The sequence below is a fragment of the Gasterosteus aculeatus genome, chromosome 17 (genome assembly GCF_964276395.1).
Source record: "Gasterosteus aculeatus chromosome 17, fGasAcu3.hap1.1, whole genome shotgun sequence".
Taxonomy (NCBI): Eukaryota; Metazoa; Chordata; class Actinopteri; order Perciformes; family Gasterosteidae; genus Gasterosteus; species Gasterosteus aculeatus.
Genome location: NC_135705.1, coordinates 10856422 through 10874161, shown reverse-complemented (window position 1 = coordinate 10874161; position 17740 = coordinate 10856422). Strand labels below are relative to the sequence as shown.

At 42.6% G+C, this 17740-nt stretch overlaps 1 protein-coding gene across 1 annotated transcript in view; it reads right to left on the bottom strand.

Annotated features, from left to right (window-relative positions):
• The window catches only part of scn8ab (sodium channel, voltage gated, type VIII, alpha subunit b), a 40490-nt gene extending 23298 nt beyond the window's left edge, over positions 1–17192 (bottom strand). Inside the window, exons 1-9 of the mRNA XM_078092124.1 lie at positions 17051–17192; positions 13237–13574; positions 6087–6217; positions 5893–5973; positions 5672–5800; positions 4282–4373; positions 1199–1420; positions 924–987; positions 17–158 (exon numbers count right to left, since the gene is read on the bottom strand). Of these exons, the coding sequence (XP_077948250.1) occupies positions 17–158; positions 924–987; positions 1199–1420; positions 4282–4373; positions 5672–5800; positions 5893–5973; positions 6087–6217; positions 13237–13518 (1143 nt within the window). The 5' untranslated portion in view covers positions 13519–13574; positions 17051–17192. The remainder of the gene's footprint in view (positions 1–16; positions 159–923; positions 988–1198; positions 1421–4281; positions 4374–5671; positions 5801–5892; positions 5974–6086; positions 6218–13236; positions 13575–17050) is intronic.
• Positions 17193–17740: the final 548 nt, after the last annotated feature.

Sequence of the window (17740 nt, the reverse complement as noted above, 5' to 3'; positions counted from 1 at the left end):
TAAGGAAGCACTTTACCAGCATGTACAGATTTTCCCAAAAGTCTTGGGTCATTAGGCGAAATAGGGTGAGGAAAGCCCATCCAAAGCTGTCAAAGCTGGTGTAACCATAGTTGGGGTTCCTTCCCGCTTTCATGCATGTGTAGCCCTCTGGACATCGTCTGAAAAGACACATTATGGTAAATGGACTGTACTTGTATAGCGCTTTTCTAGTCTTCTGACCACTCAAAGTGCTTTAACACTACATGACATCATTCACCCATTCACACACTGATGACAGGAGAACCATACACAGTGACACCTGCCATCAGTAACTACCATTCATACACTGTAGTCGCAGCTACAGGAGCAATGTTGGGTTAAGTGTCTTGCCCAAGGACACAACGACATGCGGGTTAGCCGGGCCTGGGATCGAACCCATAACCCTCTGATTGGAGGACGACCGTGCTCCCCACTCACCCACAGTCGCCCCACATTATGACACAGTATGTTGATTAACTATCAACATAATTGGAATTACAGATACAGTCTATGACACAACAGGACCATGACAAGTGGCCTTAAGCCTTTTGGGGGTTGATATGTGTGTGTTTTGTTGTGGTTGTTTGCTTGTACATGCATGCATGCCTACATGCACACTGTCACAGTAGCATGTTGATATGATCTACCTTAATATTGCATGACTCAAACCAGTGTGGCTCATGAATTATCAATACACGTTTGAATGCCTGTCTAAATCCAGGGTGCCCAAACCTTTTACCTCAGAGGGACCAAAACTAAAACTTAATGATGGCCCAAAACCAGACAATGTGCAGTATTGTATTGTTAAGATGGAAAATGGTGTTTGGGTTCCAAGTTCATTCCATTGAAAACATCCAAGTATAAATATAATAGGCCTGCCCTTATTGAGTGACACACCTACTTACCCTGAATCACTACTATTTCCACAGAGAAGAGCATCAAGCTGATTTGGTAGGATGTAGAAATTACCTAGAAATACAACAAAAAGCAGCCACTTGTGTTAGCCACTGGGGAGAAACATGTGTTACCTTGAGGAGTCGCTGTGTCTGGTATTTATTTATAAATAAACAATAAAAAGAGAGACAAATCACAAGGATGCACACACTTTCTGTCTAGTCCCTTTTCCCATTTATGTCATAATGTGCAAATACTTTAATTAAGTGTCAAGGTAACCACTCACTTTCATTCATGCTGTATTCAGCCCAGTCAAATCCCCTGCTGCTATTTGGCGGGTATTGCTCAGTCATGTTGATTGGCCAGATTACACACTTCTGCCGCAGGTTCCCCATAAAAAGTTGAAGTCCAATCAGAGCAAAGACGCTAAGACAGAAGACGGTCAGGATCATCACATCCGACAGCTTCTTCACAGACTGGATCAGAGCACCCACAATGGTCTTCAGGCCTGTTAATTAATATACAATAAAAACACACACACGCACACGCACACACACACACACACACACACGAATGTGCATGTATGCAGATACATGGAAACAGACAAACTCACAAACACGCACAACAGCATACAAGTGCAAATGCACACAGACACACAAAAACACACAGATAGACAAAATGAAAGGAATTGCAACTTTTGGCAAGAGGGCATAAACTGGTTTTATAGCTGCAGTTCAGAGCTGACTCAAGACAAGCACTGAAAACGTTAAGTTAGGTAACTTATATCTAATCCTGTATTGTTATATAAATCTAAACTTGGCAGACTTTACAACTATTTCTCGAGCACCTACTACGCCCACACCTCCAACCCTCAACAGCAGAAGCTGACTCAGTGAATCACGTGCATTCCTTCAGAGAACAAAACAGCCAGCCCATAGATTTTCTTTCATTCCAGCCTAAATCTCAATTAAGCTCTGTGAATTAATTCATAGATAGTTGTTGGTCGTGCTGTTCTTGCAGCTCCAGTGGACAGAACTATGCAGCTCAAAGACAGAAGAACATGCTATCCAACATCTCCACATCTCATGGGAGGAGAAACCCTGTCATTCCTGTGCTAATGTTCTAATTTGCTTCTTTTGGTTGCTTATTAGGCTTCAGGCTTACTTATCATGAGTACTACCTATTTCAGATCAAGAGAGTAATCCCATATCTCATATATATACTAAAACTAGCAGCTTCCTGTCACCTAAGCAGATGTGCATATCATGTCAATACTTCTGCACATCTTTAAAGCAGAATTTAAAGTAGAATATATAGTACATAATAACGGCACATTGACAGGCTATTATTCAAGGTGCATCAGGTTAAACCACAGATATAGTGTTCACATTCATTTTATTCCATTAAATACAAAACAAACACAACAAACACTACAGCTGTTTAGGATGTTTCTAACAGAAAGACACACTACATGTTTGGTACTCACTTCACGTTAGATATTGTTACTCTACAAAAGCTGATCCACTGATGAACAACAATCAGCACTGCACTCTTAGAAATAAAGGTGACCTGAACCACAAAGGGATTTTTAGCCCATCAACGTAGGAAAACCCTCAACCGGAACCCTTATACAACATTCCCCGTTATCCCAGAGATCTCTCTCCACCATAACCATGGTGTTTATTCTGGTCAGAGAGCCGCGTCCAGTAGCCTCCGGCCTAATAAGGAGATTATGTTGTCCACATCAATCCACAACAGCGATTGTTCATAATCATAGTTTTCTAGTTGGTGGATCTTTTAATACCCATGTTTTTACCAGTCAATTGAGAATTATTTCTTCCAGAAAGGGTCCTTTGGTTGAAAACTGAACCCGTGGGCTCTCAAAGAACTCCTTTCAAAACAGGGTTTTCTGTAAAGTGAATGGTTCGGGTAGAACTCTAGTTATCCTGAAATAACCCTTTTGGGAGGTTCATTTCTAAGAGTGCAATTGGATTTAGAATTAATTTGGTGAGAAATTGTACCATGAGATCACTTTTTCCTGTACATCCTCGTGTCCATCTATGAGAACATTCCTGACAAGCTGTAGGTATTTATTTCTCTGTGTCAAACAAATCAACTGAACACGGCAGCACTACAAACAACGCACAGAACCGGGCTCAGTCAAGGAAGCAGGAAGTGAAGAGGAGAAAGAAAGGACAGGCGAGGAAGAATTGGTGGCTGGGGGGGAGGGAGAGGCAATGAGAGGTGGCATGCAGGTCATTTAAACGCCAAGGCTGAAGGTATTGACTCGGTGTCCGCATCACCTGTCTGTTAAACCGTTGCGGTGACCTTTGCCTCAACCGAAGAACCATTCCCATCCCGGTCACCTCTCTCTCCCACTCTTGCAGGTCTGGGCGAGCCCTCGGGCCGACGCAGCCATGAGCACAACTGAGCGCTAGATGCTGCAGGCTGAGCTCATTGTGCTGTACTGACTCTGTGTGTGTGTGTGTGTGTGTGAAGGGATGCAGTAGCTTATAGAGTTTGATTGTTTTTGATTGGTTGTCATGTATCATCAAATGTAGACTTGTGTTCTGCTTAGAAAAGATTTGTGTGGAATTTGACACATATTTACAAAATTTTGCCTATTTCTGGTATTTATGTATTATTTATGTTTCCCTTCAACTCCCGGGATGGACAAATATCTTCCAAAAAAAATTATTCTGAAGCCTGAATCAAAGGAGTCTTTTTGCTAAAAAATAAAATCCAAAGAAAGCCCCTTAAAGCCAAACTGTTGAAAGCATGTGTCTCAAAGCTTCATGCAGCATTGATGTGTTTAGGCCATTAGGCTTGGCAGTCTTAGGGAATCAAAAAGTCTTCAGAAACCAGACGCAAGGTCATAGACTATGAGAATTTGGATCAATGTATCAAATGAAACAGTATACAAACCAGATTGAAAGACTGACATTGTTAAACTACACATGATCATGTTTACTAATCTAACCTCTGATAATACCATCCTGACAACTCTTTGAAAACAACATTTTAGCTTTACTCCTATATTATCCCATTGTTCAGGACATTCTTTTCTATATAACTTGGGGTAGAAATGAACAGTCACACAGCTCTTGCATATCTTGATGTGCTGCATAATCATTTTATCTCGGCTGTCCATATGGGACATGTGAGCCCATAAGACTGCCAGTAGACTGCTAAGCCTATCAAAAATGTATTGCTACCATTTTTGATTGTCATAAAAACAAAGGTAAAATAAAAAAAATGAAGAAATTCTAAAACATCCGTTTTTTTTAAAAGAGCAAAACAAAGTAATTGAAATAAAGACAGGTCATAGATAATGTAGGCTCAGCCTTAGTGTTTAAATGGGAGTCTCACCTGGAATGACAGAAATTGTTTTCAATGCTCGGAGAACCCTGAACGTTCTCAGCGCCGAGACATTCCCAAGGTCCACAAACTCTGTTATATATCTGTAACAAGGTAGGATGACACACAGAACAGAACCCCATGACACACAACACACACGATAACAACACACACGCATGTACGCGTAAGAGCACGACACCAGCACCACCATCGAAGACCGGGAGGGGACACCACGGTGAGAGAGAGAACGCCTGTCCGACCAGTGGGAAGAGAACAAAGGAAGGAAGAGGAGCGGAGAGGAGAGGGACCGAAACAAAACCACACCTAACATCAACCCAGTGACTCGCCCACCCGCAAACACAAACACCTGGACTGTCTTACCTGGGATAACTGAAATAGTTTTCAAAGCCCTCAGAACCCTGAACGTACGCAGGGCTGACACATTGCCTAGGTTTACAAACTCTGTTATATACCTGCAAGGTGGATCAGATACAATTATTCAGCAGCCGTCCCAAAGAGAGGAAAGAAATAATGGATTGTTACATAATATTTCAATGAGCATTATCAACGTTGTGTAATGGACTAATGTGGATTGAAGGTGCTGTCGGCAATTGTCTTTAGAATATATTTGGAATTATTTAGTCCAATTCAGCTTGTATCCAAATCATTAAAATACACGGTGAGTGTTGTTAGCCACAGCAAAAGTTGCTAATGTCCCAATCGGGAAAGCACGTCTACCGCTTATGTGTATTCATTTTTGGGGCGTTTTACTCATGCCAGGTTTTTGTTGTTTTTCCAAAATTGCCCACAGCAGCTTTTACAAGTGAGAGTACTGTCATCGTCCATCTTTGAATAAATGAAACCATTATATTGCTCATTTTAAAAAGAACTGCAAAAACAAGTTTCTTGAGGTTAAAAGTTTGATGGACATGTTATGAAACCTCAAGTGATAAAATATGTATGCTAATGATAGAAGAATACTAAAATATTTATCTAAAATCGTTGTACCTTTATGGTAATGACTCACAGATGAAAATGATTTTCAGAAACATTCATTTCATAAAAGCGAACGCACAGGTGAAACCGAACTCCTGAGCAGCGATTCCACTGATGCATCTCATTACACATACCAGTGAGCCAGCATGCACCCTTCACCACTTAAAGCTGTGTTTTTTAATTATATCTGCAATGAGAAAGTTGTGTGTGGCCATTTGACGTTCTTCGGCTGTTTTTTATATAATATTCCCATTTTATTTATCCAAATGCTAAAATGTGTTGAAATCTTCTTTTAGGTGCTTTTGGCCTTGAGCTGTTCTTTTCCTTGTTTCCATTTGACCCTAGTGTTCATATGTAGCCTTCAACAACTGTATTTACATTTTTTGAAGGCATTTATAACACTTACGCCATTGAGATGACCATGAAATCCAGCCAGTTCCATGGGTCTCTGAGAAAGGTAAACCCATCTATTGCGAAGCCTCGGGCCACAATCTTTGTGAGCGACTCAAACGTATAGATACCAGTGAAGGTATACCTAAAGAAAACAAAGACAGAGGGGATTAAAACACTGACAGGCACATGCATTGAGGATATGGATGCAGAGGGACCGTATGGATGTGTACTTACTCTACTTGTTTGGACCACTCGGGGGGGTCACTAAAAGTCATGAATATACAGTTGGTCAAAATCGTACACATGATGATCATGCTGAATAACGTGAGAGGTCAGAAGTTAAGGAAAGTATTATATATATAAACAGTATTACCCACAGCACACCAAACACTTTAATCAACTTAAATCCATCTTTAGTATTGAATCACATGAAAGGATATGAATGTATCAAAATCTTAATAGCTATTCGCCTAAGTAGATTAAAAGGGCTTAAGATGTAGAGGGAGGGCGTGGCGCTGAAGCGGAAGAGGGTTTTCCCGCTGTTGAGGACTATAAATGTCTGTGGAGAGAAAGACAAAGAGATAACATCACAGTTAGGACATTTCCACCACTAATTATATGGCACACACTTCCCACTAACTTGGGGGGCTAATTCTAACAATGCAGGTGATACTGTCAATCTTTCCAACATAGCATTTTGATTAAAGGGCTTTGTGTGTTGTCCCTTTACACATTTTAAACTCTTTACCCGCCCAGCAGTGAGACAACAGCAAGCAAAGTATTTCAACGGCCTCACGCTATACAAAGCACACAGATAAACAAGCAGAGTAAATAGTATAAAAAGGGAGACGTAGGCCAGAGGGCGTGGAAACAAGCCTGCGTTTTACACTGCTGACATCACTTCCTCTACGGCCAGACACCCGGTTAGTTCTGGTTATATCAGATGCAGTCTCTGCCCCGGCAAGCTCTTCAGCGTGACAGCGACTCTTTGAGCGACGCACACGTGTCCAAACGTTTCTCTTCACCCCGACTTTAAAGCTCTTACTGGAAGAGAACCGCAAATGCTGTCATCGATCAGAGGCAGATCTGCTGACTCTAGACTCTCAAGAACCACTCCCCACCCATAAACAGCACTGGGCCACGTGGGGCCGTGCACTCGGGGCGAGGCAGCGCTGCGTGCTGATGCAGTGTGTTCGTTTGTGTGGACGTTTGTGCCCATTTTGGACAGTTACAACGTGGGGTCTGAGTGAGAAGTATGAGCATTATTAGGAAACAAATGGACTAATGGGATTTTTAACCCACAGATTCTCACTGCTGGGTGTTTTTCCTTCTTCACCACATCCCCACATGTGTATTTACAAAATTACAACACCACTGTTGTTGTTGTTGAAAGGTCACATACAGACGTAGCGCCGTTCTGTTTCCAAGAAGAACAATTTATCATCAAATTATATCACAATAATATCTGAAATGTGAATAATCTCCATATTCAACATATAAAATCAGTTAACAGCTACTGTAAAGGAGCCCTTTAACATTTGAAAGAGTTTAGTGTTAGGTATATCCATTTAAAGATGAATTCAATTCACAAATAAGTTGTAATAAGTTGTAACAATAGTATTCGCCAGCCCAAATATATACTGCTGGACCCTTTACATTCAGGTGTAGTGATGAATGATAATAATGTGATGATAACACACAATTGGCAAAGTACACACACAATTTTAGTTCAGACCATGGGAAAGACTAGAAAGAAATTGGGAGGCAACAGAAATTGTCCTGAGACAAGTGATGTCCTGAAATCTAATTAAATCAAAAATAGCGTCTGCAGTCTGGGGAAAGACAAAATGTATTCTCTGCTTCAGAGGACTCCTCTCTTTCCCTCCCTCCCTCCCTCCCATTTCTTTTTTGCCTATAGAGCAACTGCAATACTTCCTCTCACTTTATTTCCCACCCAGATGTAGTAAGAATAATGTATTCTTCATCAACACAATAAATACAGAAGCGCATAGGATCTGCAGTCATGTTCAAGAGCAAGTCCTCCTTTTAGAGGTCAAGGGTTTTGCTGACCGAGCAAAACCGAGTAAAATGTGGAATATCACATTAGCGTCATACAGATTCCCAGCATGCATTAGTATGTTCCATATGTTAACCAACGTGATGAATGGTTAAATCCTTTGGATTTGTAGAGATTTTAAAAACATCTGATTTGAAGACAGAAAGATGTCATAGATACTTTGTCTTCATTGAGTCAGAGTTTTCACATGTACAGCCAATGGAAATGAAAAAATTAAAATCCCAATTCAACTACAAACAGGCTTAATTTACTTAAGGTAGTGGGTCGATTTGGAGACAGAAGAATCTGCTGTTGATGCAATCTTGGCTACCTGGCACAATTACAACAAGGAATGCAAATTTCAAGCAATTTCCTTAATTGATTGTGCAACATCATAACTTAACAGAGTGTACTAGGGGGTGTAGAAAGTATGAGAACTATAAGTAAATACTGAACCATTCTTGTGTTGATACATAGGGCCTACCAATTCCTCTTAAAAGTGGAAAAATAAGATGGGTAGATCTCCTGAACACACTTTTGTTTTACCTATTTTAATTTAAGAACAGGATCTGTGCTCAGAGAGATGATCCAATGTCTTAACTGGAAAAAAGTTTTTGAGGATAACTTCTGCCCAAGAGGAACAGTAGAGAACTAAAAAACACAGCAAACAGGATAAATAAATATATATAACATTGTAGAAAATAACAGACATCCCAACTGTAAGGAGATGTTGTCCAACAAGCAAAAACAATGCATACATCATACTTTTAGATAATATCTTGTTGATTTGTAACTGTATTACAGGTTTTACTTTCTACAGAGCATTTAAATGGAACATTTACAACATACAAACGGAATACGCACAATCATGAATACACAATTCAGCAGAGCAAGCTCCACTGTTTCTTAATTCTCCATAGAGCGTTAAAGAAAAAGGCACATATGCAAGAATCAGGAGGCAGAATGCAGCTGCAAAGACGGTGTGTGTGTGTGTGTGTGTGTGTGTGTGTGTGTGTGTGTGTGTGTGTGTGTGTGTGTGTGTGTGTGTGTGTGTGTGAGGAGGAGGAATAGTGTAGCAGGGATATGAGAGGGACTTGCAGTGGGATGGGACAGCAGCAATGAAAGCCAAAGAGAGAGAGAGAGAGAGATGAGTGGGTGGAGCGGGTGGAGCAGGAGAGATGCAGAACAGAAAGCCAGAGAGCTGCAAAGGGGAGAGAGCCAAACCTGAGATGGATGGGTAGACGGAGGGAGGAGGAGGGCTGGGTTGGCATGCAGTAGAGAGACAAACTAAGAATGGTCTGTTACTTTACAATACGGATTGCAGATTTGGACTTTTTAAAATGTATTATAAGATATGGCAACACATTTGCAGCAAGATTGTAATAGAAAACTATTAATTGATGATATTAATGTGTTATCGCCACAGTTTTTGATGAGGGTCATACAAACTGTAATAATCCCTTCCATGTAATACTTAATACAACAAAAACAATTATTCAAGTTATAGCAGTTGGAGACCCAAATGACCTTCATAAACAGAAACAAACTACAAATCAATCCTTAAAGGATTTGAGAACGTATCTGGATTCACAGGCCTTTTTGCAGATTAGAATGAGAAAACATGACACGCATTCACTAGTAGCCGGATTTGAGCCCATTCTGTAGGGAGCACCTGGTATTGAATAAGTGCCCCTTGATTCAATTCACAGAGAAGCAAAAACATAAAAAGCTTCCACAATGTTTATCGTGGAAATGTGATGTTTTGTGACAAAACAGAACAGATCTCCCGAGGAACTATTGACAGCCTGAAACGTAACTCAGGTTCTTGTGACTAAACTCATTGTTGTGAGGACCCAGACGTGTACATACATACATGGCCAACCATATTATGACTTTATTTTTTAATTGCGTCAACCCATATCTTTACCTTTATGCTTTATGCACTATTCCCTCTTTACCCCACCCTCCTTCCTTACACCGAGCTGGCTAACAGCACTCTCAACCCCCCCCCCCCCTCTTCCTCACTCATCCCTGTACAGGAGGATGCTGTGTCATCAGAGACTGAGGACTCAGACAGAGCACTAAAGGCTGACCCTCCGTCTGATTTACTACGCCCTGAAAAAATAGAATGCCGGAGATGAGGCATCGGATGGAAGAGGAAGAAACGAGAGTAATGGACAGGGACACAGAGACAGCGATGGTGGGACGGGAACACAATGTAATAGTGAGTACAGTGCTACATGCTGATATTCTGAGGCTGCAGCTGCTGCTTGAGCCGTGAGCTCCCTTTGTGCGCTCACGAGTAGCTGCGCCCCTGCAGTAGTCTGAGCAGAAACGACTGGTCTGCTACTAACTCATGAAATAAGACCGTCCCCAAAAGGCTACATTGAGCAGCAGAAAAGGGCTCCTGCATTAACGAAACCTGAAAGCTGTTTGCTGCATTTTGTCCACATCAGCCAATTCAAGCAGAGCTGTATTTCCACACGCAAACCAAGCACTGATATGTCCATCTGCAGAGTGCAGCTAAAACACTAGTATGCCCTCCATCTATCCCGTACTTCTCTTCCTGTATGACCACAGCAGCGTCAACATCACCTAATCACATCAGACATTTGAAAAAGCCAGGCAGTCCCCATCGCAGGGGAAAACAAGAACTGCAACGCTGCATTTCTCCTCCTCGCCACTGCACCCTCTTCCTCTCTTTGATGCATGAGTGCTGTGATCGGGTTTCCAGCAGCTGACACACTCATTGACATACAGAGCAATGGCGAGAGATGGGATGACTGTCGGTCCAGTAGAGGAGACGAGCAGACTGGAAAGATGAGCACAGTGGAGGAAGAATTGACCCTAACCGTGAATATTCTCAGAGGCATTTCCTTAGGTTTGATGAAGGACAAATGCATTAGTGGATTAAGCAGCTGATTGACATGAATAATAGTGAGATGGAGAGAGGTGATGCGGTCCTAACCTGTGAGTGGTATTGAACTTGCACGGGTAAAATGAGAGCAGATCTTGACTAAGCAGAACGAATGATGAATACGAACCTGTATTGATACACACATCTGGTAAGCAGTAGACCTAATAAGGAAAACCTGCTACGCCATTGCTCCATTTTGAAATTCCCAAAAAGTTTGCTCTTAAGCAAGGCACCACACTCATGACTGCACAAGTGGACCTGCTCAGAAGCAAATAAGAATAAATAATAAATAAAGGCATGATGCTGTGCTGGGTGTACTGCAACTACCTCCCCGGGTCATGGATTTATTTCTTTAAGATTAACAAAATTGTGATGAACTGCTGGGTGAACTGTCAGAATCTATTCCAAAGGATCTCACCGTAACACTCATTATAAAGGCATGTTGGCACAACATCCCTGCTGGTTGCTGCAGCAATTATCCATCACACAATTAATATGTTTTTCAACAGCTAGCAGATTGTTCACTTAACATTATGATGGCAAACAATTCTCACAGAAACGATGGATGTACTCATAACGTAATTGTTTGTAGTTGAATAAAGGTGTTTTATTTAAGAAAAGGATGAAAGCGTCTATATGCCCTGTGTTTTCAAGGTTCTGGCCAGCTACAATATATGAATGTCCCGGGAATCATATATATAAATGACGAAAAGGGACAAAACAAGAGTGTTTAGGGGGGTGTTTCATACTTATTTAGGGATTTCAAGTCTCATTTTTGTTCATTGCATTTTTTCGTTTTGTAACATAAATGTAAATAATGTTTGATAATTATAAAAAGTGTGAAAGATATTTCAACCCTTTGTCAGAGAGGGAAGTAAGTGGAGGTAAGACGAATGCAAAATGGGGAAGGATAATAAGACAAGGATGCAACACTGACCGTGGCCACCACTGAACTAAAGCTGTGGATCAATAGATCACAAAAGGCACATGCACTTGATAGTTTCATCCGCCCCACAGGGGAGTGCTGCCGGCTGTGATTGCCAGTCCAGCTGACTGGGCTGCTTACAGGCTGCAGATTATTTTACACATTATCACTGGCTCCACACAGGAGACTGGCTTCTCTACATGTTGACACGGCTGAAGGCACAACAGCATCCTGCCCTTTTCTCTGCAATCCTTGTCCTCCCCTGCCATCTTCTGCCGTCATCATTCTGCGTTCTGCTAAAATGCCTGGAGATTTAGTCTCCGTTTGATATAAAATGGATAGTTTGAACAGAAAATGGGGGGATTGCGGTTTGCGTAATCTGCTTTTCTACCACATAAATTCAGAAGTTGGCTTTTATGAAGACATTGTTTGACTGTGAGGCATGTCTGCGGTTAAATAATAGTTACACTGGTAGCCTTCAAAGCTCCTGTGCAATAACATTCAAAGATGTTATTTGTGGATGTGCTTATCTTTTTAAAAACTCAGAAAAAAACAAAACGTCCTGTGGATAAGTAAAAAGCTTGAAGTTGTTCAACATGCACATGTCATTATCTTACCTGTGATTTAATCTGTTTACCTGTGATTTTTAGGGTGGGTTAGGGACTGAGCTCAAGCTCAAGTCCAAGAAGTTACAAACCATGTCTGTTCTTTTGGAGGCAACACAAGTGCCAAAGGCGAGAATTGTGATTATCTGATCACATTTCTAGTATTTGCAAGGATGTCATGTGGTCAGATTCCCTAATAATAATTCATGGTCTACACTGAAAATCCAAAGAATTGTGCATAAAGTTCCTTTGCTGTGTAATCACATTTACCCGTATTGATTATTTGTAGAGTGGAAACATTGCAAAACATAATGTAGATCAAAATAAGACCATCAACATTGCGGTAATATAGATACAATTATGATCATGATAATTCCAGTGTCCCAATGCATGCTGGGAAGCCGTCAGTCACGGCTACTGTTAGATGGAGCACTTTTCATCTGTATGTGTGTTTTGTCACGAAATAATTGAATCAGCTATAGTAAATGAAGCCCCATTAACATACATTTTAAATCATCTTTACAATTCATTAGCAACAATAATTAATCAACACCGCAGAAACCTTTAAGAGAATTACGACTGTCCGATGAATCCTGCAGTGTTGTTGGAGCAGATTCACTACGTCCTTCTGCATCTGCTTGTATGATTGTATAAGTGTCCTAAAAAACTCACAGGCGTTATATGATCTAATAATGCACTGAGTGTCTCTGAGCCCCTGTAGCAGTCACTAAAAGGTGCTCAAAGACTCAAACGTCTCAAGGTCATCTTTCCATTATTGTATTCTTACCTCGGTGGTGAATACAACAACTTTGCAATCAGTTTGAGATAACTAAATGTTATGTCATTGAATTTGAATATATATATATATATATGGTGAGGTGAGTTTACAAAACTCATGTGAGAAAAAAGGTAGGGACTAAGAGCATTTAATGGCTCAGCATAACAGTTGAATAATAGATCAGTGACAGTTGTCAACCTCTACAAATGCTCAACTCAACGCCATTAACCAAATGCCTATTCACAACTGGGTTTAAGGGGAAACTGGGTGGTGCATTGGGTCTTTGTGGAAACTCACTTTTGTGTTCAGATAGTATGGATCCAAATCCTCCAGCGGTACGCCCGACATTCCCCGAGGAACATCGCCGTAGATGAACGGCAGGCTCCTCCCCGCCTCCAGGTCACTGTTGGGCTTGGCTTCATTCTCGTCAGACGTGTCCCGGTGACTACTGTCCGATCGGGGCTTCGGTGGCTTCTTGTTCTTCTCCTCATTGATGCGCTTCTCAATGTTAGCGAGCGACTCCGGGGTGAATTTCTTGAAGCTGTCAGGGCCTGGGGGTGCAATAAGGGGTGCGGCCATGTTTTCATCCTGCAGCTATTTCCTCTTTATTGGTTTTCCATCCCAGACATCCAGCTCTGTGAGGACAAGAGGAACACAGAGTGAGAAAGTGTGAGAGTATGGTACTGGCCGAAGACACAAATGATAGATGAGACTAAACTAAAACAGTAATGTTATATGTATTTGAATTGGCAGCCATATATAACACTGACAAACAAAGGGTTATGATCAATATTTTTACATATTTCTATATTTGACACGATGCTTTGCATCCTTTTTCTGTTTCAGCACTGCTACAAAGCCTCGCAGATGGCATTTTCTAGTTCGGAAAGGGAACGCAAACAAAGAAAAATAACACTGAAATAGTGCAAACATTTAGGAACGTGGGCCAGTAGGCACTATTTCTGCTCTCTCCATCAACCCTAATGACTAGTACTGATCCTGTATCCACAACAGCTCAGTAGCTAGCCAGCACATACAGTATTCATCTTTGCATTCATTTTTCGCTCTTAAGGAGACTAGTAGAGCAGAATCAAGCGTCTTATAACAATCAGACTGACAGATAACAAAATAAGTAAGAAAGTGTCTCCGGGCATAAAGGCTATTAAATGTTATCCGTCCTGGGCAAAAGGACAAAGTGACACATAATCTTAAACCAAGAAAGTAAAACCGATAAGTCTTTATAAGTTATCAAAAAGTCTAGTGAGCTGATTTTGCATCAACGCTAATCGCTTGACTTTACTTATGTGCCAGATGAATCAATGAATGTAACTGGTGTGGTACAGAAGATAACGGGTGGGCATGGATTGTTCACTTGCTCCTTTTTTATGGGATTGAGAAAAATGAAAACCAATAAAACCGGATGTTCCTCAGCCTGTGTAACTTATATATGACACATCCGACACAGTCTTTTGTCCCACTGTAACTTAGCATTATAATATGCTAAGAGTGCATGAAAAGATAGTCCTCAGAGGAAGGTGGGAACTCATTGAACCTCTGGTGCTCTGACTCTACTATTTGCAACAATAAGGTTGTCATAACATTGTTAAATGCATCTATCTATACTCCTATAACAGATGAATGGCTCAATAGGCGGTGGCCGTGCGGTTCATACCCGATATTTGACACATCACATAGTTCAGAATATGAAAAATGAGTCATACTGTGCAACATACACGGAGACAACGAGAAGGGTACAGACCTGGAAAGACATTTAAAAAAAGAAATCCACAGGCAGCTTTAGCTCCAACAGACCGGCATCTTCTAGAAAAAGCACCAGAAAAGGGACGAGGTCCGACTCGAGTAACCCAACCTCGGCACAACCTCCAAGTCTCCTTCCACCACCGCTACATCAACTGATCTATACCGTCAAGGTGATTCAAAGCAGGATGCGATCGCATGCCCGGCGGTGCGTGCGTGCGTGCGTGCGTGCAGCCGACACCGGGACGACCGTCCACACGGCAGCGCGACCACCGCGCGGCAACCGCGCAGCTGCTGCAAAATGTTGCAAATGTTGCTCGATTTCTTTCCGCGTGCACTAACTCACTGTGTCATATCGGCCACACGGCATAACATGCAAGAGTTAGATAACACCTTTCAATTTAAGAAAAGACTTCTCGGTTCGCTCATCTTACCAAGATTCCGTAACCGCACATAGTCGGTACCAAAATGCCCGAAGCCCCAAATACCCGCTCTCGGTTCTGTGAAAATCCTAACGAGTCAAAAAAAAAAGAACGGATTGTTGACCGTGAAAATGAAGAACCCCTGAAGCCCCGCGTGCCTCCCGGGGAAAAGACGATATGCTCGGCGTCCCGTTCAGCGGCGTTTAGCAAAAAAAAAGAAGATGCTATGACGCGTCCTCTGTGAGGAGGAAAGACATCCGAACGCACCGTGCCCCCCCCCCCTCCCCTCTCGCCCCCCCGTCACCTGAGAGAAATGTTCAGCTCCATCCACTGTGCGGATGGTAACCGGACATCGGACGGCGCGAACCGGACACCCGGCGAGGGAGATGACCGCATAAAAACTCGCGTGTGAGTCACACGGGTCGGTATATAACTCCGCTGCATTTCCTGCAGTGATGTTTTAAATGCCGCCTGCCACCACGTTTTCAGGCCGAACCCCCTGACATCAACTGAACATCCGTGCAGGCCCAAGTCCAAAATCACACAGGAGAATAACTCGGCAGTCAATACATTGAAGAGGCCCCTTCCGATCCTAAACGGGTGGGTGCAGCTGTATGCCTAAACCTAGTGGAATTCAGATAAAGTTATGACATTACGAAATTGTGACCCGGGATAATTCAGTGCTCAATGTTTTTTTCCTTTCCTCACCATGGGACATCGGGCCCCCGTGGAAATAAAAAAGCCGTAAAGAGACTCCTATTTGCCGGATAACTTTCTCCTGCCGCGGGTTTAGGGCCACCCGCTCACCCTTCATCACGGTGTGTCGTATCATGCCAGTGTCATCCCGCCACCAGGAGTTGTGTTTGTCCCCCCCCCCCCCCCCCCCCCCCCGTGTAATCCCCGGGAACGTCCACTGTTTGATGCCGAGGCGCGCCGTTGTCCTATAGGGCCAAAGCCTAAAATACTGCAGTGTGGTTTATTGCTGCTATATGCTCTAACTAACTAACTCATGTGGGTCAGTTGCACGCACAGTGCACGTCCTGAAAACACGTCCCAGGCGACATCGCGACCCCGTAGCACATCTGCACATCCCAATTACACACCAAAAACGGGGAAATTATTTACAGTAGGGGGGGGACTAAAACGGCCTTGAGGCTATACCACACCCGTCCTAAGATACGTCTAAGCGTCAGAGAGCGAGGGGCTGCTGTGGTGCACGTTTATGGAGTGATACCGGGATGGGAAAGCGTGTTTTTAATGCACGAGATTGCGTTTAATATCAGAAAAACAGGGGTGCCGCGGTCCATTTGAGGACCGCCAAACTAAAGACGCACCTACCTCATCGCGCAATACACTCTCCAGCGAATGTGCGAGGGAGCGCAGTGGTGGGGGCGAGGTAGGGAATGGGGTGAGTGGGTGGGGGGGGGGGTGGGGGGGGGGGGGGGGGGGGCGGTTAAACTATCTCAGTTATAAAATAATAGTAGTGAGGAAATCGCTCCCCGAAACGTTTTGCAAGCGACGCATTATTCGTGCACGCGGGGACATGCAGGCGAGGTGTCACCACTCAAGAGAAGTTTGGCGTGATTCTCACTTCTATCCATCCCGTATGCGTAGCCTATGTTTCACATTCTGACACAGTAAGATGTCATTCCAATCCAGCGGCAGGCCAACACCCCAATCACCTGCAGTCTGCCCCCCCTTTCGAACCGCCTTGCACCAAAAATCCGTGTCTCCCCCTTTGAAAACACATTTCCTTTATTTCTTACTGGTATACCGCATTTTTTTTTCCACTGGCAAGCAGCCGCTAGGAAAAGATGCTGAGAGAGGGACCGCTCTGCGGCACTGGGATGCAGTCAGTCGACAAAGTGGGTCTGCGGTCCATCCCACGACACGATAAACCAGGCAAAGCAGAAAACAGATTGTCTACTTACTTTTTCTCACGTTAACAGAAATCCAGAAAGGTGTCAATGAACTGCAGCAGTAGAAAGGAGTCGAGTGTAACTGCGGCTGTCGCCATATTGTTGCTGCTATCTTCCTTCCCAGTGCGTGCGGCTACCCTGCATAATTGATGACTCTCAGCAAATTGTTAGGGAGTGTCGGTAAATGCCTTTAGTTTCAATAACGGACGGGAGACTGCAGCATCGTAAGCAGAAAAAAAATGTTAGTGTAACAACAGTCATTGCTGGTCTGGTTGAGATTTGATAGCAATTGGTAATATGTTTGTTTTCACGAACTCCTAAGGATATAAGTTCAAAGTGTAAGTGCCCATTCAAGAGGTCTCTGAGCTTATAATTGCTTTATGTAAGTAAGCTTGTAGTAGCCCACCCTAACAAATAAATTCCGACACCTCATTTTATTTTCATTTCTAATTTTGTTTAAAACCATCCCAGTTGGGTAGACCCAAAAATTAATCAATTACCAAAGTGTGACATTTAATGTATGTCATTTGTGAACAGTGTACAACTAGGTTTAAGTAAATTAAATGTACACCTTTTCCAACAAACAACCCTTTGAACCATGACAGTGTGACAGTAATACATCATGAATAATAACGGGACCCAAAAACTGAAAGACTAAATGAAATTCACTCTTCACTCACTTTAATAGCTAAACCTCTGCCA